Source organism: Arachis stenosperma, chromosome 9 (genome assembly GCF_014773155.1).
Source record: "Arachis stenosperma cultivar V10309 chromosome 9, arast.V10309.gnm1.PFL2, whole genome shotgun sequence".
Lineage (NCBI taxonomy): Eukaryota > Viridiplantae > Streptophyta > Magnoliopsida > Fabales > Fabaceae > Arachis > Arachis stenosperma.
Genome location: NC_080385.1, coordinates 150,490,543 through 150,516,232, shown reverse-complemented (window position 1 = coordinate 150,516,232; position 25,690 = coordinate 150,490,543). Strand labels below are relative to the sequence as shown.

Below are 25,690 nucleotides of genomic sequence, written 5' to 3'. Positions count from 1 at the left end.
AGACAGACTTTGAGAAATCAAATTGACTTGCTGAGTCAATATTTTGTTTTGAGCCAATATGGCATTCAGAGTATCAATCTCAAGAACTCCTTTCTTCTGACTTGTCCCATTGTTCACAGGATTCCTTTCAGAAGTGTACATGAATTGGTTATTTGCAACTATTTCGATTAGTTCCTGAGCTTCTGTAGGCGTCTTCTTCAGATGAAGAGATCCTCCAGCAGAGCTATCCAATGACATCTTGGACAGTTCAGACAGACCATCATAGAAAATACCTATGATGCTCCATTCAGAAAGCATGTCAGAAGGACATTTTCTGATCAATTGTTTGTATCTTTCCCAAGCTTCATAGAGGGATTCACCTTCCTTCTGTCTGAAGGTTTGGACTTCCACTCTAAGCTTACTCAATTTTTGAGGTGGAAAGAACTTTGCCAAGAAGGCATTGACTAGCTTTTCCCAAGAGTTCAGGCTTTCTTTAGGTTGTGAATCCAACCATATTCTAGCTCTGTCTCTTACAGCAAAAGGGAATAGCATAAGTCTGTAGACCTCAGGGTCAACCCCATTAGTCTTGACAGTGTCACAGATTTGCAAGAATTCAGCTAAAAAACTGATGAGGATCTTCCAATGGAAGTCCATGGAACTTGCAATTCTGTTGCATTAGAGAAACTAATTGAGGCTTAAGCTCAAAGTTGTTTGCTCCAATGGCAGGGATAGAGATGCTTCTCCCATAGAAGTCGGGAGTAGGTGCAGTAAAGTCACCCAGCACCTTCCTTGCATTGTTGGCATTGTTGTTGTTTTCGGCTGCCATGGGTTCTTCTTCTTTGAAGATTTCTGTTAGGTCCTCTACAGAGAGTTGTGCCTTAGCTTCTCTTAGCTTTCGCTTCAAGGTCCTTTCAGGTTCAGGGTCAGCCTCAACAAGAATGCTTTTGTCTTTGCTCCTGCTCATATGAAAGAGAAGAGAACAAGAAAATATGGAATCCTCTATGTCACAGTATAGAGATTCCTTGAGGTGTCAGAGGAAAAGAAAAATAGAAGGAAGAAGTAGAGAATTCGAACTTATCAAGAAAGATGGAGTTCGAATTGTGCATTAAGGAATAGTGTTAGTCCATAAATAGAAGGATGTGAGAAGAGGGGAAGTAATTTTCGAAAATTAAGTAAAAGATTTTAAAAACATTTTGAAAAACACAAATTGATTTTCGAAAACCAAAAGTGGAAAAGAAATCAAGTGATTTTTGAAAAAGATTTTGAAATCAGAAATAAAAAAAGATATGATTGAAAACTATTTTTAAAAAGATTTGATTTTAAAAATTAATGACTTGCCTAACAAGAAAAGATATGATTCAAACATTAAACCTTTCTCAACAGAAAAGGCAACATACTTGAAATGTTGAATCAAATCATTAATTGATAGCAAGTATTTTTGAAAATGGAAAGAAATTGATTTTGAAAAATATTTGATTGAAAAGATATGATTTGAAAAAGATTTGATTTTGAAAAACTTTGAAAACTTGAAAAAATTTGCATAAAAAAAAAACAAAATCTTCCCTCTTGTGCCATCCTGGCGTTAAACGCTCAGAATGGTGCACATTCTGGCGTTTAACGCCCAAAGCACTCCTTTTTTGAGCGTTAAACGCCCAGCCAGGCACCCTGGCTGACGTTTAAACGCCAGTTTTTCCTTCTTCACTGGGCGTTTTGAACGCCCAGCTTTTTCTGTATAATTCCTCTGCTGCATGTACTGAATCTTCAGTCCTCTGTATTATTGACTTGAAAATAGAACCAAGATCAAATAAACAATGCATGCAAGACACCAAACTTAAAATAAGACACTAGACTCAAACAAGAAACATAAAGATAATTTTTTTTTTATGATTTTGTAAATTTTTTTGGATTTTTTGAAAATTAAGTGGAAAAGAAAATAAAGATATCAAAATTCTTAATGAGAATTCCAGGAATCATGCAATGTTAGTCTAAAGCTTTTAGTCTAAAGGAATTAGACATGGATAGCCAAGCTTCAGCAGGACATTGCATTCAAGAGCTAAATTGATGAGAATCAATCAGCTTTGGTGATGATAAGAACATCACCTTGAGACACTAGAATTCATTCTTAAGAACTCTGAAGGAAAGTACCTAATCTAAGCAACAAGATGAACCGTCAGTTGTCCAAACTCAACAATCCCCGGCAACGGCGCCAAAAACTTGGTGCACGAAATTGTGATCATCAATGGCGCCATCAACATGGTACGCACAATTGCAATCTCAACTCTTTATCACAACTTCGCACAACTAACTAGCAAGTGTACTGGGTCGTCCAAGTAATAAACCTTACGCGAGTAAGGGTCGATCCCATAGAGATTGTTGGTATGAAGCAAGCTATGGTCACCTTGTAAATCTCAGTCAGGCAGACTCAAATGGGTATAGGTGATGAATAAAACATAAAGATAAAGATAGAGATACTTATGCAATTCATTAGTGAGAATTTCAGATAAGCGAATGGAGATGCTTTGTCCCTTCCGTCTCTCTGCTTTCCTACTGTCTTCATCCAATCCTTCTTACTCCTTTCCATGGCAAGCTGTATGCAAGGGTTTCACCATTGTCAGTGGCTACCTCCCATCCTCTCAGTGGAAATGTTCAACGTACCCTGTCACGGCACGGCTATCCAGCTGTCGGCTCTCGATCATGTCGGAATAGAATCCAATGATTCTTTTGCGTCTGTCACTAACGCCCCACAATCGCGAGTTTGAAGCTCGTCACAGTCATTCAATCATTGAATCCTACTCAGAATACCACAGACAAGGTTTAGACCTTCCGGATTCTCTTGAATGCCGCCATCAATTCTAGCTTATACCACGAAGATTCCGGTTAAAGAACCCAAGAGATAAACATCAGAACCTTGTTGCTTGTAGAACAGAAGTGGTTGTCAGTCACTTGTTCATAAGTGAGAATGATGATGAGCGTCACATAATCATCACATTCATCAAGTTCTTGAGTGCGAATGAATATCTTGGAATAAGAACAAGCTGAATTGAATAGAAGAACAATAGTAATTGCATTAATACTCGAGGTACAGCAGAGCTCCACACCTTAATCTATGGTGTGTAGAAACTCCACCGTTAAAAATACATAAGAACAAGGTCTAGGCATAGCCGTGAGGCCAGCCTCCCAATGATCTAAGAACTAGATGTCCGAAGATGAAAATACAATAGTAAAAGGTCCTATTTATAGGGAACTAGTAGCTTAAGAATTACAAGGATGAGTAAATGACATAAAAATCCACTTCTGGGCCCACTTGGTGTGTGCTTGGGCTGAGCATTGAAGCATTTTCGTGTAGAGACTTCTCTTGGAGTTAAACGCCAGCTTTTGTGCCAGTTTGGGCGTTTAACTCCCACTTTGGTGCCAGTTCCGGCGTTTAACGCTGGGAATTCTGAAGGTGACTTTGAACGCCGGTTTGGGCCATCAAATCTTGGACAAAGTATGGACTATCATATATTGCTGGAAAGCCCAGGATGTCTACTTTCCAACGCCGTTGAGAGAGCGCCAATTGGGCTGGTGTAGCTCCAGAAAATCCACTTCGAGTGCAGGGAGGTCAGAATCCAACAACATCTGCAGTCCTTTTCAGTCTCTGAATCAGATTTTTGCTCAGGTCCCTCAATTTCAGCCAGAAAATACCTGAAATCACAGAAAAACACACAAACTCATAGTAAAGTCCAAAAAAGTGAATTTTAACTAAAAAATAATAAAAATATACTAAAAACTAACTAAATCCTACTAGAAACATACTAAAAACAATGCCAAAAAGCGTACAAATTATCTGCTCATCATTATGCATTCCAAGTTTTGAGTACAGTGCATGTGCATTGCTATCACCATTTACTTTGGGGCATGTTTGTCCCCTTTTTATTTTTCTGCTCTTTTTTTTTCTCTTTTTTTTTATTTTTTTCTTAATATTTTTTTTCAATGCATATGATTAAGGTATTGAATGCATAAACATGTTCTTAACATTTTTTACATTTTCACACAAAGTCTAACATACTCAATTCCCAAACCAAACGTTTCCAAACCCACTTTCCCCACACTTAATTCATGAGCACTCTCACTAGTCTAAGCTAATCAAGGATTCAAATTAAGGACATTATTGTTTTCCGCTTAGAGTTAGTAATGAGCTAAAGTAACGAACAAGGGGTAAAATAGGCTCAACATTGGTTTGCAAAGGATAATAAAAGGTAAGGCCATATGGGTATGTGTAAGCTCAATGAAACAAGGCCTCAATCATATAAGTGCATGCATACATCAAATAATGGAAAATATAGAATTAAGCAAAACAAAGATCACAATTTTAGAGAGAAAAACACACACCAAAAATAAAATATTGGTTGATAGAATGCAACCAATTCAAATAGGCTCAAAATCTCACTGGTTTTGTATGTTCGAGCTTTAAACCATGTTCCAAGATAAGATTTCTTTAAACAAGTTCAATAAAAATTTTAATTCAAATTAGTGAAATGCTATAAAAAGTTTCTTGAAAAAAAATATTACTTCAACCAAGTAATGGTAATATATGCGCAAAATCAAACAAACATGCAATCAAACATGTAAATACAACAATGAAAAACAAAAATTGGTGTTGAGAAGAAAGTGACTAACCCACGGATATTGGTGTCGACCTCCCCACACTTAAAGGTTGCACCGTCCTCAGTGCATGCTAAGATGTACAGGTGGACAGGTTACTTCAACTTATGCTTTTCTCCAAAGATTGAGTAGATGAACTTGTTTGTCTCCCCATTAAGAAGCTTTTCCTCTCCCTTCGTGGTGGCCATCCTGAAAGAAGGGAGGTGGCCATCCTGAAAGAAGGGAGAAAAGAAGAAAAGTAACCCAAAAATAAAGATAAGAACGTAAATAACATATGGGTGTCAATGCCAAATAATAAAGGTCTCAATTACATGGTAGCTACAACATGCAAGTGAGAAAATAGTGGAAGCAAATGGCATATCAATAGTGTAAAAGTTGCAACAACGGGGAAGAGAGTGTGGGTAATGCAAGATAGTGTAAGTGCATATCAATGCAAAAGGAATATCAGTATTATAAAAATTAGCATTGACTTATGAATAATAATACCCAATTAGAATAAAACAAGTCATGAAACACCAGAATAATTCAAGAAAAGATGCAATAGTTGAAAAAGAAAATTTAACACCAATAGAAAAAGAAGAAGAAAGGAAGAAAGGAGGAAGAAAGAAATAAGAAAGGAAAGAGAAGATTTAGATTTGGGGAAGAAAAAGATAAGATATCTTGGCTGATCTGGATAAGCTGTGCGGCGCAGGCGACGCGAACGCGTGAGCGACGCGTTCGCGCGGATAGCGCTTCTATGAAATGAATCGGACGCGTCATCCATGTGGTCGCGTGGATCGATTTGTGCCATTAGCGCGAGTGCAGCCTCGAGGTCGCGCAACTCTCTATTTGAAATTCATATTGCCAAATCTTTGGGTGACGCGATCGCGTGGATGGCCTAAATTTGAAAACGGCGCGGACGCGTGGGGCATGCGTACGCGTGGCAGGGCTTGTGCTCTTAGCACGAGTCCATCCCAATTCTAGCTCAACTTTCGGCCATACACCCTTTTTACGTCGATTTTGAGGCACGCGTTCGCGTGGGTGACGCAGAAGCGTGGGAGGCGTTTTTCCCACATGACGCGGTCGCGTGGATCAATTTGTGCCAAAGGGACGCCTTTAGCCTCGCTTTCGCGTGACTTTCTGTTCATATTATTTTCTTCCCAACGCACATATGACGCGGTTGCGTCGCATGCGAAATTTTTTTTTGATGCAGTATGCAGAATGCAAAATGCAATGAATGTCATGCAAAAATTTCAGGTTCAATCAAAATTCAACAACAGACTAAAATTAAAACTGAAAAGGGAACGATCATACCATGGTGGGTTGTCTCCCACCTAGCACTTTTAGTTAAAGTCCTTAAGTTGGACATTTGATGAGCTTCCTGTCATGGTGGCTTATGCTTGTACTGATCTAGGAATCTCCACCAATGTTTGGAATTCCAACAGCCTCCAGGGTCCCAAACGAGGCATGTAAATCCCTTAGGTGTGTTCAAACAGGCTTCAAGGCTCCCGGGGTGTTGAATGTCAGAACAGACTCCAGGATCCCAAAGTTTTCTTCTACACCCGTCTTTGTCTTGATCTACATTTTTCCAGCCGGGTGGTGAGTAGTCTGAATTCTCACTGCAGTGACCAAACAGCTTTCGAAATCCTTTCAATTTAGCTTGACACCAATCCTTGCACCTCAAATTGAAGTGTAAAACCTCATTGAATCTTGCATACCAGCTTTGAGTGCGAGTCATTTTCCTTTTGCTCTTAAAGCCACAAAGAGCTCTAAGCTGGCCATTGGTGCACGAAATTGTGATCTCTATCAATGGCATTCAACTTGGTATGCGCATTTATAACTCAGCACTTTCTTCACAACTTCGCACAACTAACCAGCAAGTGCACTGGGTCGTCCAAGTAATACCTTATGTGAGTAAGGGTCGATCCCACGGAGATTGTTGGTATGAAGCAAGCTATGGTCATCTTGTAAATCTCAGTTAGGCGGATAATAATTGGTTATGGAGTTTTCGAATAATAATAATAAGTAACTAGAAAATAAAGATAGAAATACTTATGTAAATCATTGGGAGAATTTCAGATAAGTGTATGGAGATGCTTTGTCCCTGTTGGATCTCTGCTTTCCTACTACCTTCCTTCAATTCTTCTTACTCCTTTCCATGGCAAGCTGTATGTAGGGCATCACCGTTGTCAATGGCTACATCCCATCCTCTCAGTGAAAATAGTCCAAATGCTCTGTCACAGCACGGCTAATCATCTGTCGATTCTCGATCATGTTGGAATAGAATCCATTGATTCTTTTGCGTTTGTCATCACGCCCAACAATCGCGAGTTTGAAGCTCGTCACAGTCATTCAATCCCTGAATCCTACTCGGAATACCACAGACAAGGTTTAGACTTTCTGGATTCTCATGAATGCCGCCATCAATTCTAGCTTATACCACGAAGATTCTGATTAAGGAATCCAAGAGATATGCGCCCAGCCTAAGGTAGAACGGAAGTGGTTGTCAGTCACGCATTCATAAGTGAGAATAATGATGAGTGTCACGGATCATCACATTCATCATGGTGAAGTGCAACGAATATCTTAGAACATGAATAAACTGAATTGAATAGAAAATAATAGTAATTGCATTGAAACTTGAGGTACAGTAGAGCTCCACGCCCTTAATCTATGGTGTGTAGAAACTCCACCGTTGAAAATACATAAGTGATGAAGGTCCAGGCATGGCCGAATGGCCAGCCCCCATGAATGATCAAAAGACCGAATGGTCAAGAGACTATACTGTCAAAGAGGACTCCCCTAATACAATAGTAAAATGTCCTATTTATACTAAACTAGCTACTAGGGTTTACAGAAGTAAGTAATTGATGCAGAAATTCACTTTTGGGGCCCACTTGGTGTGTTCTTGGGCTGAGCTTGAGCTTTACACGTGCAGAGGCTTCTTTTGGAGTTGAACGCCAAGTTGTAACGTGTTTTTGGCGTTCAACTCTGGTTCGTGACGTGTTTCTGGCGTTTGACTCCAGAATGCAACATGGAACTGGCGTTGAGCGCCAGTTTGTGTCGTCTAATCTCGAATAAAGTATGGACTATTATATATTGCTGGAAAGCTCTGGATGTCTACTTTCCAACGCCGTTGAGAGCGCGCCATTTGAATTTCTATAGCTCTAGAAAATCCATTTCAAGTGCAGGGAGGTCAGAATCCAACAGCATCAGTAGTCCTTTGTCAGCCTTCTTATCAGAGCTTTGCTCAGGTCCCTCAATTTCAGCCAGAAAATACCTGAAATCATAGAAAAATACACAAACTCATAGTAAAATCCAGAAATGTGAATTTAGCATAAAAACTAATGAAAACATCCCTAAAAATAGCTAGATCCTACTAAAAACTACCTAAAAACAGTGCCAAAAAGCGTATAAATTATCCGCTCATCAGCCATATGTTTTAAGCAAACCATATTCAAGTGGAAAATTGAAGATAAAGGTCAAGGATTTTACCCACTTGAAGTTTGTGTTGGGTGGTAATGACCTTGGGATAGGTATTTTCTGTGGTTCTGCAAGCTCTACTCCCTTGTGGTCTTCTGTGAATTCCTCTACTTCCTTGCAAATTTCTTCCATTTCAACCATGTCTTGATCAAAGTCATCGATATCTTCATCATCACTTGAGTCATAATTGGGAGGTTGAGAAAAGTCCACATCTACATCATCTTCGTATTCACTTGGGGAAGATTCGTCCATCTCAAAGAATTCACTTGCAGATGCAAGTTCATTGCTTAGAGAACTTGACTTGTGATCGTCATCATCAAGAAAACATGTGTCTTGGGTTATTCCGTCCAAATCCTCATAGGATGCCTGCTTTGGGGACTGTGCACTATCCTCATTAGCATTAATTGTAACGTCGTTGACGAAATTCTCCACAACTCTGGGTTCCTGTGGAGGTTCAGCATCTCCTAAATCCTCGACCAACTCTTCTTCTTCTGCAATGACAGCGTCCTCTACTTGTTCCAGTACGAAGTTATGCTCTATGCTGTCCACTGGAGCTTCTAGTGTCTTCTTCACACTACGTTCTTCATTAGATTCTCCACATGAAGCCATGGAGGTTTGTTGAGTGTCCGAACGTCTGGAAAATAATTGATTTATTGCCTGCTCCAGTTGATGAAGGGTTGCATTAAATTGATCTACTGATTCTTCAAAGCGAACCTGTGATTCTTGGCTTGATGGATATGGACATGGTGCATAGGGGAGTGGTGGTTCTTGGGAGTAATTGGATTGGCGTTGGGGCGGATAAGGATCATATGGTGGTGAATGGCGAGAAGAAGCTTGTGAGTATGCTGGGTTGAGGTTGTGTTGAAAGGATGGTCTCTGAGCATAGGGTGGGACTTGTTGATATCTACAAGGCGGTCCACCATACCTATCAGCTTGGTATGCATTGTAGAATGGTCTTTGTCCATGATATCTAGGAGGGTGTTGTTGCCTAAAAGGGTGATCAAATCCTCTTGGCTCCATCCATCTTTGATTGCTTAGACCTTGATGCATAGTCCTGTTATAGCTTCCATCCCTTGCAACAAAAGTAGAACCAAACTCAAAGCGAGAGGGGTGAGAATTCATAGTAGTTATTAGAAATAAAGGGGAGAACAAAAACAAAGAAACAAGTAAAAGAAAAATATTTACAATAACCAATAAAAAGGCACACGTTTGCAATTCCCCGGTAATGGCGCCATTTTGAAGAGAGAACTTTTGCGTAGTCTAGAATTCAGAATAAATTCTCGTTCCAAGTATAGCTTCTAAACCAACAAAAGTCCTTTCTTACAAACGTTTTGGTTGTCACAAGTAACAAACCCCTAAATAAATTGATAACCGAAGTATTTAAACCTCCGATCGTCTTCTCAAGGAATTGCAGGGAGGTATGTTCTTATTATTGATTATGAGTCTTGTAAATTGGGGGTTTTGAAAGTGAGGAACAAGTATGTTAAATGATAAGAAAAATAAAATAGTAATAATAAAATAAACTCTTGGCAAGGTATTGGAATTGGAATTCCTATCCTAGTTATCCTTATCAGGTGTGATGAGAATTGGGTTTTAATCTCACTTAGTTATCCTTTATTAAACAAAGGAAGGTCAAGTGGACTAATTAGCTTGATCCTCAAGTCCTAGTCAATCCCTGTGGGAGGACTAGCTTTAGAGTGATCTGGATCAATTAGAATCTGCCCATTTCAATCAATGCTGAGTTTGACAACTCAAGAGTTACCAATTACCTAACCAAAGCCAAAAGTATATAAGGCTAAATTAAAATCATAAATATCTAGAATACCTCAAATTGCATGAAGATGTCAATTCTAACATGGAAAAGTTCATAAGCCAATTGGGTAACATAAATCAAATACAAATAAAAGCTTCAGAGTAAACAAAAATAGGAAAACATAAATTATTGAACCTGGTACGAAGAAACAATCCTAATGACTAAAAGAAATCCTAATCCTAAAACCTAAGAGAGAGGAGAGAACCTCTCTCTAAAAACTACATCTAAATTATGAAAAGTGTGTATTATGAATGAATGATGATGAATTAATGGATTCCCCCACTTTATAGCATCTAATCTGTGTCTTTTGGGCTGAGAACTGGGTCAGAAACAGCCCAGAAATCACTGATTGTGAAATCTGGTTCGTACAGGTCGCGGCAAAGTGACGCGGAGGCGTCATCCACGCGTTTGCGTGGATTGAGATTTTGCAAATGCGACGCGGGCGCGTCATTTACGCGTTCGCGTCGCCTAACTTCGGGGAAGCTATGGCAAATTACATATCGTTGTGAAGCCCCGGATGTTAACTTTCCAACGCAACTAAAAAAACCATCTCATTTGGACCTCTGTAGCTCAAGTTATGACCGTTTGAGTGCGAAGAGGTCAGGCTGGACAGCTTAGCAGTTTCTTCAACTTCTTGTATTCCTTCTACTTTTGCATGCTTCCTTTCCATCCTCTAAGCCATTCATGACATCTAATGGTAATAAGAGAGGATTAATATTAGCAAATATAAGGTCAAAGAAGCATGTTTTCAATCATAGCACAAAATCCGGAAGGAAAACGTAAACTCATGCAATTAGTATGAATAAGTGTATGAAAGATTGATAAAATCCACTCAATTGAGCACAAGATAAACCATAAAATAGTGGTTTATCAAGGGTTCTTGGAGAGTTTCTTGGATCAGGCTTCTGTTATTCCCCCTGGCTTAGTACTTGCTAGCTTGGAGAGGGCGTCTGCTCTACTATTGAGATCCCGAGTTATATGCTTGACCTCGGTTTCTGCAAAGCGCCTAAGATACTCCAAGTTTTATCCAAGTATCTCTTCATATTAGGGTCTTTAGCATGATACTCTCCGTTTATTTGGGAGGTCACCACCTGAGAGTCGATAAATATCGCTACTTTTGTTGCACCGACTTCTTCTTCCAGCTTTAATCCTACAATCAAGGCTTCATATTCTGCCTGATCGTAAGAAGGTGGAAAGTCAAACTTAAGGGAGACTTCTATTTACGTTCCCCCTTGGTTGACTAATATTTTGCCTACACCGCTTCCCATTTTATTTGAGGATCCATCTACATATAATTTCCATGCAGTGGTTTTTTCCTCTTGGTCTCCTGCATATTCTGCCACGAAGTCGGTGAGGCATTAGGCTTTGATTGCAGTTCAAGTTTCGTACTGTAAGTCGAACTCGAATAGCTTTATTGCCCCTTGAACCATCCTACCCGCAATATCCGTCTTTTGGAGGATTTGCTTCATGGGTTAGTTTGTTCGAACCTTTATGGTTTGAGCTTAAAAATAAGGTCGTAACCTTCGAGAGGCTACTATTAAGGAATACGCAAACTTCTCCAGTTTTTGATACCTTAATTCAAGGCCTTGTAGGACTTTACTGGTAAAATATACAGGATGCTCCCTGACCTCGTCTTCCCGTATTAAAGCTGATGCTACAGCTTTGTCTGTTACGAATAAATACAGGACGAGTTCCTCCCCGACATTAGGTCGGGTCAGGATGGGAGGTTGGCTTAAAAACCTTTTGAATTCCTAGAATGCTTCTTCGCACTCAGGAGTCCATTTGAACTGGCATCCTTTTCTTAGTAGAGAGAAGAGTGGTAAGGATCTCAATGCTGATCCCGCCAAGAACTTGGAGAGGGCGGCAAGTCGGCCGTTCAGTTGCTATACCTCTTTTAAGCAAGTCGGGCTTTTCATTTCTAGTACTGCTTTACACTTGTCGTGATTAGCTTCGATTCCCCTTTGTGTAAGCACGAATCCCAGAAATTTTCCTGTCTCCACCGCGAAGGTGCATTTTGCGGGGTTTAGTCGCATCCCATGCATCCTTATGGTGTTGAAAACTTGCGAAAGGTCAGCCAAGAGGTTGGTCTCCTCCTTGGTTTTTACTAGCATGTCATCGACGTAGACTTCCATTAAATTTTCAAGGTGAGGAGCAAACACCTTATTCAACAGCCTTTGGTATGTAGCTCCAGCATTTTTTAACCCAAAAGGCATAACCACGTAGCAATAGTTTGCCTTAGGCGTGATGAATGAGGTTTTTTCTTGGTCCGGCTTGTACATCGGGATTTGATTGTATCCCGAGTATGCATCCATAAATGACAAGTGTCGATACCCTGAGCTGGAGTCTACAAGGGTATCAATGCTTGATAGTAGATATGGGTCTTTGGGACACGCCTTATTCAGGTCGGTGTAGTCGAAGCACATCCTCCACTTGCCGTTTTGTTTTTTGACTAGCACCACATTTTCCAGCCACGCCGGATATTTGACCTCTTTGATGAAGCCGGCTTCTAGGAGGGCTTGCACCTGTTCTTCCACTACTTGAGCTTGCTCATGTCCAAGCTTCATTCTTCTTTGTTGAACGGGTCGCGAACCGGGGTACACTGATAGCTTGTGCGACATGAGTTCCGGATCGATTCCTGGCATGTCGGAGGCTTTCCAGGCGAAGAGGTCAAAATTATCTTGTAGGAGCTTTATCAGCCTCTGTTTTAGGTCTTCCTTTAGGCTAGCTCCTATATTGGTGTTTTTTCCTTCTTCTTCTCCAACCTGTATTTCCTCAGTTTTTCTCCCTGGTTGAGGCCACAGCTCTTCTTTAGCTCTGACTCTGCCAAGCTCTATGGTGTGAACTTCCTTGCCCTTTCCTCTCAGGTTCAGGCTTTCATTGTAGCATTTCCTTACCAGTTTTTTATCTCCCCTGATGGTTGCTATTCCCTCTGGTGTTGGGAACTTCATGCACAGGTGGGGTGTAGACACCACCGCTCTGAGCCGATTTAGGATGGTCCTGCCTATTAGAGCATTATAGGCGGATCCCACATCGACGACTATGAAATCGATTCTCAGAGTTTTGGATTTTTTCCCTTTTCCAAAAGTTGTGTGAAGGGGTATGAATCCTAGCGGTTTTATTGGTGTATCCCCCAGTCCATATAGGGTGTCATGATAAGCTCTTAATTCCTTTTCATCCAACCCCAGCTTATCAAATGCTGGCTTGAAAAGGATGTCGGCCGAGCTCCCCTGATCTACCAGGGTTCTGTGAAGATGGGCGTTGGCAAGGACCATGGTTATCACTACTGGATCGTCGTGTCCAGGAATGATTCTTTGCCCATCTTCTTTGGTGAATGAGATGGTGGGAAGGTCGGGAGCTTCGCTCCCGACTTGGTAGACTTCCTTTAAGTGTCTTTTGCGAGATGACTTTGTGAGGCCGCCTCCACCGAATCCCCCCAAGATCATATGTATATGTCTTTTCGGGGTTTGTGGTGGTGCATCTCTTCGGTCTTCGTCATCTCGCTTTCTTTTTCCATGATGGTCCGACCTTTCCATGAGATATCTGTCAAGCTGACCTTCTCTGGCCAGCTTTTTTATCACATTTTTAAGGTCGTAACAATCATTCGTTGAGTGACCATATATCTTATGGAACTCACAGTAGTCGCCACGACTCCCCCTTTTTTTATTTTTAATGGGTCTAGGGGCGGTAGCTTTTCAGTATGGCAAATTTTTCTGTATACATCAACCAGGAAAACTCTAAGAGGAGTATAGGAGTGATATCTTCTAGGCCTTTCGGGGCCTACTTCCTCTTTTTTCTTGGGTTCTCTCTCTTTCTCTTTCGATGAGTGAGAGTGTCCAGGTCGCCAATTTGGCTCTCGAAGCTTGGCGTTTTCCTCCATGTTGATGTACTTCTCAGCTCTTTCCTGTACATCACTCAGGGAGGTCGGGTGCCTTTTTGATATGGACTGGGAGAAGGGACCTTCTCGAAGTCCATTTACCAGACCCATAACTACTGCCTCTGTTGGCAGGTCTTTAATCTATAAGCACGCTTTATTGTACCTTTTCATGTAGTCCCTCAAAGGTTCTCCGACCTCCTGTTTTACTCCCAAGAGGCTCAGTGCGTGCTTTACCTTGTCCTTCTAAATGGAGAATCGCATCAAGAACTTACGCGAGAGGTCGTCGAAGCTAGTGACCGACCTTGGTGGAAGATTGTCGAACCACTTCATCGCCGCTTTCGTCAAGGTGGTCGGGAAAGCTTTGCAGCGAGTAGCATCAGAAGCGTCGGCCAGGTACATCCGACTTTTGAAATTGCTTAAGTGATGCTTTGGATCAGTGGTTCCATCATAGATGTCTATATCAGGGCTTTTGAAGTTTCTTGGAACTTTTGCCCTCATTATGTCCTCGCTAAATGGGTCCTCTCCTCCCAAGGGAGAATCTTCTCGGTCGCTACGGGAACTTCGATTTTTGAGAGTGGATTCCAGCCTTAAGAGCTTTTCTTCTAACTCTTTTCGTCGCTCTATCTCGCTCCTCAAATTTCTTTCTGCCTCTCGCTGTCATTCCAGCTCTTGCTCCAATTGTTCTAAATGTCCTTGCTAGCCGTGGAACTACCCCATGAAATTCGCTGCATGGGGTTATCCTTCCTTTCCTGACTCGCGCCCTTCAGAGGAGTTCATTTTCGGATTTTTCAATCCTGAGGTGCCTTCTTTAGGCTGATTGGTCACCCCTTGGTGAGCGTCGATGTCATCATTGTTGTTTTCCATGTCCAGATTCTCTTGCTCAGAATCGGATGCTGTGTGGCCATCTTGGGGTGAATCGTCCGCCATTTATTGGTTGATCTCTCGGGTCCCCGGCAACGACGCCAATGTTACGATGGGTAGCCGGAGATTAATGGGTTGGACTCATTGGGTTGGCCCAATCGTCTAAAGTAGAGAGCCCTTTGACTAGGTTCGCATCTGAGAGCCTCCATCCGACTTGTGTGTATGAGAGAATGCGGGTTGGTACCTGCAAAGACACTCTGATGCCTAAGTCAGCAAGGGTCTAAACAAGTTTAGAGAGTATTGGAACTTAGTGATACCTAAGGGATGTCAGTGTATTTATAGTGGTGAACCAATAACCACCGTTGAAGTAGTTCCACCTTTTAAGGAGAATAACCGTCCCTTTATTTTAGCAAAGTTGAGATATGGCTCCTGGAAGTGGGTTGAGAGATTTTAGGGGCAGTTACCTATTTGAATAAGGGTTATCTGCCAGCTAATCTTCACCCTCGACTTCCTTGAAGCAAGTCATGGTTTGATCCGACTTCTTGAGAGAAGGTCGGTGTCGAGTGAAGGCCAATTTTTGGATTGGGGCTTTAGCTTGGACCTGGGCTTTAGTGTTGGGTCAGGGTATGAATAACACCTATATCTAATTTGTTTGTACTGAAAATTATTTTTGTGAAATTATTGCTAAATTAATTCTAATTTTTTTTAAAAAATTAGCTGTCAGAAATATATTTGATATAAATAAAAAATTTTTAAAATAAAATTAAAATAAAATAAAATTTTAGATATTTTTAAAATTTTTAACAAATTTTAAAACAAAAAATATATTTACCTTTTTATATTTTGCGGAATCAACGAGCAAGTAAGCAAATTCAAATACTCTAGGAAGTCTGGAATAAGGACTTATCGAACCATTTTTAAAGAAGCTCGCATCTCTTGAAATATTTAAAAATTTGTATCTGCATACACACAGATTTTAGGATAAGAAAATATATAATCCTTTCCAAATTTTAGCTTTTAAATGTAATAAATATATATAATATCTATTTTTTAAGAGATCACTTTGAGAAAGTCGAATATAAATTTAGAGACCACTTTAAAATTTAACTCAAAAAATGACACTTTTTTTTTTTAAATATCTAAATGATTAAATGAGACTTTTCTCTCTTATATCTATAAAATGTACAATTTTTTCTCCTAAAAAATTAAAATAACGTATATTTTAGTCTATTAGACCAAAATATTTATCAATAATTATTATAATTATATATATAAATTAGTAATAATTATTTGATTGATAATAACAACAACAACAATAATAATATATTAGAACAAATCTTATTTATTTTTAATATTTTATCACATAATATAAAATATTTTAGTTATTATAAAAATACCTAACTTAAAATATTTTATATACTTCATGATTAGCGATAAAATATTAAACTAAACTAAACATATTGCGACAATAATAAATTTTTTTATCAAATTAATAATAATTAAATATATAAAAAATTTAAGTTAATTATTTTTATAACAAGTAAATATTTATATTATGTGATAAATATTAAAAATAAATATATTTATTACAGTACTAATAAATATATTTTTGTATTATTATTTGAGTCAACCAAATAATTATCACTACTTTAAATATATAATTGTAATGATTATTGATGTGTATTTTAATCAAATAAACTAAAGTATATGGTATTTTAGTCATATCGAAAAGAAAAATATCATTAAACATCTTGTAGAATAGAGAAGTATTATTTTTTCTTTTTATAATTATAAGAAGATTTATAGTTTTTTATAATAAGTAAAATTATTTTAAATTTTTGATGTTTTTCCTATATAAATTCTAAATATTATATAATATATATTTAATTCCTATAATTTTTATTAATCTAACTATACAAAAAAAATAATTTATGCAATTTAAACAACGCATGTTATCTTAATATTATTTCTCAATTATATAATAGAAGAATTTTTAATTAAAATATTTTGATATAAAACTAATTTTCGTATAATTAATTTTATAATATAAAACAATTTTGAAATTAAATGACTATTTGAAGGATTTCAATCATATAAACTTCAGTAAACAAACACTTAGTATCTTTTAAGCTGTATTTGTATCTGAAAACTAATTTATAAAAATAATATTACATAATCAATAAATATTATTATATTTTATTATTTAATAAATAATAATTTTTATTTATATTTATAAATATTATATACGTAAAAAATATTTAATTTATATTTATATTTATCAAAATTTTATACATATAATTAATATATTTACATTCATAAATTTTAAAATTTATACATAATTAATAAAATTTATTTATTAAAATAATTTAATATTTATACTAATCAAATAATACCTAAAAATATTAAAAGTTGTTGGAGCAAGACTGAGAGTTTCTCTAAATAAAAAATTCGACTCGCGTTAATAGTAGACTCATAGGTTAGGTGTGCAATGAGTGAGCTCGCAATTTTCGAGGATGATCCCATTTTTTTTCACTAAGATGAATGCGTCCATCCCATTCCCATGTGACAACAAATAAGTAGGAGTACTATTATATTTCTTCAGCTTTTCGGCTGTGCAAGGACCTTTTGCATTAATTTCATAAATACCACGAATTTTAGTAATACTTTTTTCTTTTCTTGTTTTGGGAATGAACATTTTAATGCTTAAAACTGGAGATTTCGTTGACTACAGAAAATGATTAAATAACTAAATATACACAAACAACCGCTTATACGTACGAATTTTACTTCATTGAATAAGCATTTAAAATACATAGTACACTGTAATGGGAACCTTCTTTTTTCAAAATAAAAAATAAAAAACAAAAATTTAACAGAAAATAATGATTGAATTTATACAGAGATTATAGACATGGCCTAAAAATCGGAACAACGCAAGACATTAGCCACGAGTTATAACAGCTCTCAACTCTTAACTGACACTAGCAAGAAACCATTTCAGCTTTCCTTTGAACCCAATAGTAACACAAAACTTGCCAGCAACTCTTTTCTTTGCTCTTCAATCCGTTGTTTAGTTCCTTCATGCTTTAAAGTTTGGGCATTCATATAACATATCACTCATAGCCGATTTCACGCCAAATGATGTAGACCCCAGAAGTCAACATTAAAGAACCTCATTCCCCAGAGCATATTGTTCCATTTACTTCAGATAGTTGCTAAATATGATTCTTTTGTTTCTCTAATTTTAATGGTGGTATGGCAAGTGGGGGTGATTTGGGGAGATAATCATTCATACTCATACAACAATGAGACTCTTGCAAATGCGCAAGTACGTATCTTTCGGTCTGGCGCTCATCAAGAATCTGATCTGGGAGCTGTGAAAGATGAAAGAAGACCTGCAGCTTGAGCAGGTAGCATGTCTCCAAACGAAGACATAGCAGATCTATCCTTGAAAATGCCGACTTGCCCGTCGGTTAGTATGGATCCCAATTTAAACGTACTCTCCCCAAACCTGCTTCCAACCTAGAATATAACATAAAAATGGTATCAACTACTATCAAGTACGTAAAAACTATGCAAGTCAAGCATATTCCACAGCAAACTTGGATATATCGGAATGGTGAAACATTAGTGGTTCTGTGCCAACTGCCAAATGAGATCTTGTAAAAGTCAACCAGAATCGAGAATAATGCTAGGTGTAGTTAATTTAAAAAATTCCCATATGAAGTTAATTTTGCAAAACAACGAATATCAAAATATAAATTACCCATATAAAGCTTTTAAAGCTCGATAATATTGTAGATTTTGGACAAAACATTATCCCATATCTTCATTTGGCTTATTGATTAAAATTTCATAAAATTGTGCTCTACAGTGCATAAAGCAACTCATCTCTTTCACTAGAACATAACCTAAATGTCAATGATAAGCAAATTCAATAAAGCTGCAAGGCACCAACATGCAAAACTTTTTAGCAAAAAGCTCAGGTAATACAACAATGTGCAGCCTTAGATTGCATTGAAGCAAGAAAACTGTACCAAAATCTGAGAACTTACTTGCATGAAAGACTTCAGGAATGGTGTCGCCACCCCGCGACTTGAGTTGTCATCCAAATTTATATTCTGATGAAGTTCTCCATTGGTAAGAGAGTTCCACGAACTTCTTGAAGAGATTTCATTTGACGATGGAGTGAATGTCTTCTTTGTCCCTCTAGAGGACAATGCTGGAGCACTGGATTCACGAAGATGTATGTTTGTAATAAGATTTATTTTTAAGTATTAACTTTAGTAAAAATTAATGAACTTCTCAATAAGACTAAAATGAAAATAGTCATTGCATAACCAATTGCATCCAGGATAAGATATACAATCACACGGACCTGATGGGGAGGTACTTGAAACGGGGAACTGTAGAACACCTAAGAATATTAGACTCGGAATTAGTGGGCAGTTTCTGAACAGTGTCAGTGTACTTCCGGTTAAGTTGCACAAAGAAACCAAACAGCACAGCATGTCGCAAATATGACTGCCGCTCATTCTCCCATAGATATGGTTGATACCTTCACATATGAAGTAAGATAAAAGAATCATTACCAGACCAACAGAAAGAAGGATACTACAAATTCTCTCGAGACAAGAAAACAAACAAAAACTACATTTCAACCTCCCATATTTAAACCATGGAGCCTAAGTATCTAGCAGTATCTGCTACCATATAAGCATTAAATGGTGGATGTTGCTTGACAAATCATGACATCTTCAAAATCAGGATTAGTAATTTAACAAATTTAGTTATCATAAACCATCTATTCATGGATTGTAAATTGCTTCCAACAAATATTATTTACAAGGGGAAAAAAATGAAAAACCTTGAACAAAAGAATAAGAAAACTTACGTAAGCCAGTCAATAGGATCAAGCCTCTGAGAAAGGCGGTTTAATAACTGATCTGAATGTTCCCTAATGGCTGAGGTCTTCGAACTTTGGTCCTGCTTCCTCCTGACAGATACTTTTGCCTTTGCGTTGCTATGTAATTCCCCAACCACATTTGAATCACCACCAGACAGTATATCAGTGGCAAATTTTACATCTAACAAAACTTGCAAGACTCCTTTTTCTGACAATTGATGAGCACCACTATCTTGAGAAGAAAGGAACTCCTCAAAGACACCAATCACCTGTTTAATAAAATACAGTTACTGTACATATACACGTGCAAGCACATATACATGTATCCATTGAGAGGATAATATAAGTCACTACCTTATCCAATAGTCTTGATGCAAGTTTCTGCAAAATCTTCTTATCAAGTACATGACCTCCAACTCTATGAACTTCTTCACAAGCTCTAAATAGAAATGAAATGATATACAGAGAAGGCATAGATGGAAGAGATATTTTCATATCTGATTGGTTCTCATCAGACTGATCTTGCTTGACTATCGTATCCTCCCAGCCCTGTTCAAGCAAACAAAAAATAAGCAAGCTTCTTGGATCTATTACTCCATGAGATCTGTTTATATATAACTGCAAAGGAGATGATAATTGAGATCTAGTACTTATTTTAAAAACATTTCAATTAAAATAGTATCAGTATTAACTAGAAATAAAGTAAATCTACAAACTCGTAATAAATTAACTCATCCACACACATCAAATTATAAAAGCAAATGTGCTTACCCTCCAGGGTGTACTCAAAGATAAAGCATCATCCTGTTTGAGATCTCGTGAGACAATGGCAGAAAGTTCATCAGATAGCCATAATATCCATAAGTTGTAAGCTCTAATGCAAAGATCCCCTATAGTTCTATTGAGTTCTTCCAATTCATGTGTGGTACCTTCTCTTGCTCCAAGCAAGGCAGCTGCAGCAGATGAAGTTTGCCTTTTAGAGCCAAGGCTTGTTTGTCTTCCTGGACTATCAGAGCCTGAAGGCTCGGATCCAAATCTAGAATGTTTCACCAGAGAAGGGACTTTCCCAACAGCAGATGCAGTCCCACTGATCCAAAATCTGGGAGAACCAAGTATCAAGGGTATATGCTTCGAATGGTTCTGAAATGCAAACAACAATCGTCCAATGAAAAGTGATTTTTCAACAGTGACAGTTGTTGGAATCTCCTTGACGCCATTTTCCATAGAGGCATATAAACTATCAAGCTCTTTTTTCAGTGCCATCAATATAGCAGAGACACTGTCATAACATCTGCTTTGTAGATAAGGTGCAAGATCCTTCAATCTTCTAGAGGCCTTTGGAGATTCTAAGAAACTTAAAAGATCTTCAAGAATGCTCTGACAAGAAACATCCACTGCATCCCTGATTCGACTTACTTCAGGACCAAAATAGGCATTAAGACAAGTCTGAAATTCATTTTCCTCAGGCTGGACTTTAAACACAGAAGAAGCAGCTCCTGTTTTTCTAGAATTGGATTCTAGAAACCAAACTCCACCAGCCATAGAAGGTCTGTTCAAGTAAACCTGAACATCATTCAGCTTGGCAAAAGTGTCCCCTAATGATGAAATCGAGCTCATCACATCAACAGTACCAGTTAACTCCCTAAATCTCAAGTCAATTATTGCTTTCATCCTGCCAAGAAAAGCTTCCTCAAATATTTCATCCCAAAGATCTGAATCATCTTCCAAAACAAGTTCCCGAATCCTACTCCAAGGTAACTCAACCTCAGACCCAAAGACACTCTTGAGCCATTCTAGACTGCCTTCAAGAACTTGTTTACTTTCCATTGTCTCCCTTATTGATTTCTCAGCAGAAGCTAGATCCCGGCCAGTACCAATGGCATCAACCAAATTCCTTCCACTTATCTTGTTTACGCATTCCCTTAACCAAGTAAAACAAGTATCAGCAATGTAACGTTTATCAAGCATTACCATGTTTGATTCTAATTTATCTCGGAAAGAATTCCAAAGCCTAACTTCCTCTTCTGGATTGGGAATCCCACCAAACAATTGTGATGCTGGAGGAGATCCAAGAATGACTTTGTAGAAAAGGGGCATATCATTCAACACTTGCAGAAACAACTCACCAACCTGACCCACACTGACCTGAATTATACCTAATACATCACACAAGACAGAAACCACCAAAGAGGAAGCATCACCAGCACCAGCATTACCCAAAACATGCGATATCCAAGACTTCCTTGATTCCAGAAACAAGCTCAAGACCTGCTTTTAACCACAAATCAGTTCGTTCCCACCAAATTAACAGTCACACACTTACCCAAACCATAAATCACCTACATCTACAAATTCAGAGCAATAACACACTCCCTCACACCCCATCTCCAACTTAATACTCAGTCTACACTCTAATCAAGTCCACACCAATTTGACACCTGTTTTTCATCCAAAAAACCAGTTCATACCCACCAAATCAACAACTAACCACCTAACAAAACCTCAAAAAAAAAAAAAAAAAAAAACTCCACAAACTCAAACAATCAAATGTGAACACACACCCGCCCTCCACGCCACCCGCATCCCCACCCCGAATTCCCAATTCAAACTCAGAAAAGAACCAATTTACCTGCTTAGGCTCGAGTTCGTCAATGACGGCCACGGCGGCCAGCGCATCGGCATAAGCGGCAATGGCAAGTCCGCGATCCAGCAACCTGTCACGGCTCCGCTGTGAGATCTGCGCCCGGAAGCTCTCCACAATCTGCCACTGGTGCTGCAGAAGCGGGAAATTTGACAAGATCTTGTTCTTCTGCTCGCCACCGCCAACACCCCCATCGTCCTCGGCCGAGAATAATCGGTGGTGCACGTGCTTGGCACGCACGTATCGCGACGCGGCCTCCAGGAACATCCCTTCGTCGAGGCATCCCCAAATATTCTCCGGCGTGTCGACGAGATACTTGACGCGGCACGCCACGCCGTAGGTCCAGGCTCGGGACTGGGAGTGGAGCTTGGTTTGGGAACTGTTGGTTTGGGAAATGGAGGAGGAAGCGGAGAGGGAATTGATGCGGCCGTGGATCTCGGAGATGTTGGCGGAGATTGAGTTGCACGAAGCCTTCATGTGGACGATTGAGTCGGCGGAGTCGATGAGGTCACGGTAGCGGTTCCCAACCAGCTGCCGGAGCTCCTCCTTCTTGTCCTCGATCAGCTTCCGCGTCGCCAACTCCGCGTTACGGATCTCGGCGATCGGCTTTGTCCGGAACAGCGACTCTGCATCGCGGTAGCCGGTGGTGGAGATGCGGTCAGTGGAATGCTGTGGGGTGGTTGGCGGATGCCGCGGCGAGGGCGAAGACGAGGCAGCGGGAGATGACACTCTCATGGTTGCGGTGGTTATAGTTTAGGGTTTTAATTGTTTGACATTGGAGGTTCCGGCGAGGAGCGGTGCGGAGAAAGGTGGTTATGCGGTGGAGGAAGAGTGGGAAAAAATTGAGAGGGAAAGGTTCACTTAGCAAAGGGGAGGAAAAGACAGGGTAATGGTTTCTATAAGGACAATTTTGTAGAATACCTGCTAACGGCATCGTTTTGGTCAAGATTCGGGTTTGGATCCGGATCATGGTGTTCGGCTTAGACTCATTTTTGGAATGGGCTTTTAGGCCCAATATGAAATGCCTGGAAGTCAATGTGTGTTGATGAGAAGGAAAAATATACTAATTTGAGTTGTAGTAATGCCCTGTCCCCAAGCCAATGGTTAACTTTAAGGTAGCGTTTGTTTTGAAGTATTGGATAGAGACTGAGATTCAGTATTATGTTTGTTGGCTTAGAGATTGATATTAAAATTTTTGTCTCTATCTCCAAAATTTCAGTATTTCAGTACCTCCAAAAAGTAGGAACACAAGGGACTGAAATTTTTAGAGATGAATACTGAAACTTTAATAATATTTTATACCTAAAATGCTCTCATTTCAATTAATTAATTTCAATTTTATCCCTTGTACAAATTAAATTAAAGCTTCATTCTTGTTTCAATTTCTGTCTCCTACTTTGCACCAAATAGAATATTAAAATTTATTTCAGCCTCTGTCTCTAAGTCTCCGTCTCTCAAGACTACGTTTGTTTTTAGAGACAGGACATAACATGACATTGAAACAGAGACAATAGGACGAAGACACTAAAAATTATCTTTTGTGTATTGTGTTTGGATACGATGGACAACACACTAATGTAATGTCTAATATTATGTTTGGATACACATGGACAAGACTAAAATATTATATGAAATGACGAAAATAGCCCTGTGATTCCAAATTTTCTACATCAATACAAATTAATTTAATAAAAAATGAGAGTACGTAGGAGTACGAAACTTGAAAAAATATTTGAAGAGGCAAAAAATTTTAATAAAAAAATATATTAGTATTATATTAAAATAAAATTTATAAATATAATAATTTTATTTTAAAATTTATTATTAATATGTAGGAATACATATGGTTAAGATTAACAAAAAAAATAAATTTGAGTTTGATTAATAAAAAATTTGTTTAAGTTAATAAGCCAAATTAATTTTAAATAAAAAATTAATTTTAAAAAATCCATTTTTACATAAAAAAAACAATTAGTTTTTGCATATAAAAATCTATTTTTATTTAAAAAAAACTAATTTTTTTAATCTAAAAACTGATTTTTTAATAAAAAACTTATTTTTCTTTAAATTATATAAAATCAATTACAATTTATAAATTATTTTTTAGCATTTTAAAAGATTAATTTTACTTTTGATAATATTTATCTTTCAAAAATTTTAAGATTAATTATTTTTGTTATTATTTTTATTACAAATCAAATTATATAATATAAAGTTAAAATGGTATTGAAGTAAAACTATAAAAAGAAAAAAAATTATCTACCCCCAATAAAAAATTCTATAGAAAGGAGAGAGTACCTGGAAAAAAAAGAGATAGAGAAAGAACAGGAAGAAAAAAATATCTCTGAACAACGCAATAGGAAAAATAAGGAGGGGTAATAGTGGAAAAAAAGAAAAACAAAATTTATAAAATTGTCCGTGTCCACTCTTCCAAATCCCGTGTCTATCATTGTCCTTCGTAAAAGAGTGGACACAAAAGTATAAAAAACTGTTTCGGAGACAACATGTCTACTGTCCATGTCTCTACTTCCAACACTTTTTAAACAAGTGTTGTCCATGTCTCGTGTCCTGCCCCCGAAAACAAACACTACCTCAGTATCAGTCTTTCAGTCTCCATCTCTCTACCAAATGCTACCTAAGTGTTAGGTGATTTTCAACTATAAGAGAAAATATGAAAAGGAGTTGGGTGGATATGGGATGGATCCTCTCAATTTAAAAAAAAAATTGAGAGTGTAAAGTGTGATCTCTAATCTTTTATTTTTTTTATATTTATTTTTAACCCCACTTATAAAATTAATGGTAGAAGATCATATTTTACTCTTTCAATTGTTAAAAAAAATTGAGAGAATCCATTTCCAAATAAATATAGGTTTGAGATTCTAGAATCATAATTGGATTTATCTTAAGTTTTTGCATATGATAAGCTACATCTTTACTTGTTAGGTAATAAGCAATAAGAAATGCCATAGTACAAAGGTCTTAAATGCTGCAACTATGTTGGATCATCTCAACCGTTCTCTCATATTGAAGTCAGTGACTTGAAATTCTTCTAATAATACAAGTGTTTTATGTAGACTAGGAGTTTTGCTGATGTATAGTTCGGGCTCCTTGAGCACTGAGTTTTTTGACATCATTAATATGTCTTTAGTTCTTTTGTAGCTTTGAATATTAGTATTGTTATAGAAAATATTTCAACACTCAAGTCAATAAAAGACTAAAAGATACTGTTCTTAATATGTTTGTTTTTTTTCTCATTTTTTCGTTGTGTTTTATTTATCGGTTTCTCTCTTTTTTATAGAGGGTGGAGCCTATTGTCATGTAACTATTTTGGACTTCGTAGTGCCTATTATCCGAGGTGATGGTGATCCGCATATTTTTAAATTTCAAATGTTAGTTTATTTTGTTCTTATTATGTGTGTAACTGATGTCCTTGATGTTAGTTTTTGGACAATTGTGCTTGTATTTGCTCTATCTAAGATATAATCTCTTGACAGTTTCAATTCCGAGAAT

At 37.8% G+C, this 25,690-nt stretch overlaps 1 protein-coding gene and 1 non-coding gene across 2 annotated transcripts; one reads left to right on the top strand and one right to left on the bottom strand.

Moving 5' to 3' along the window:
* Positions 1-291: 291 nt before the first annotated feature.
* LOC130952023 (small nucleolar RNA R71) lies at positions 292-399 on the top strand. The gene has a single exon (XR_009074205.1). It is a non-coding gene; the product is annotated as a small nucleolar RNA R71 (small nucleolar RNA).
* A 17,002-nt stretch (positions 400-17,401) lies between these two features.
* LOC130948694 (conserved oligomeric Golgi complex subunit 1) lies at positions 17,402-23,035 on the bottom strand. The gene is made up of 7 exons (XM_057877539.1): positions 22,169-23,035; positions 20,311-21,807; positions 19,894-20,088; positions 19,528-19,808; positions 19,012-19,191; positions 18,689-18,863; positions 17,402-18,155 (listed from the first exon to the last, which is right to left on the bottom strand). The coding sequence occupies exons 1-7, from the start codon at positions 22,913-22,915 to the stop codon at positions 17,988-17,990; spliced, it is 3,243 nt and encodes a 1,080-aa protein (XP_057733522.1). The 5' UTR covers positions 22,916-23,035; the 3' UTR covers positions 17,402-17,987.
* Positions 23,036-25,690: the final 2,655 nt, after the last annotated feature.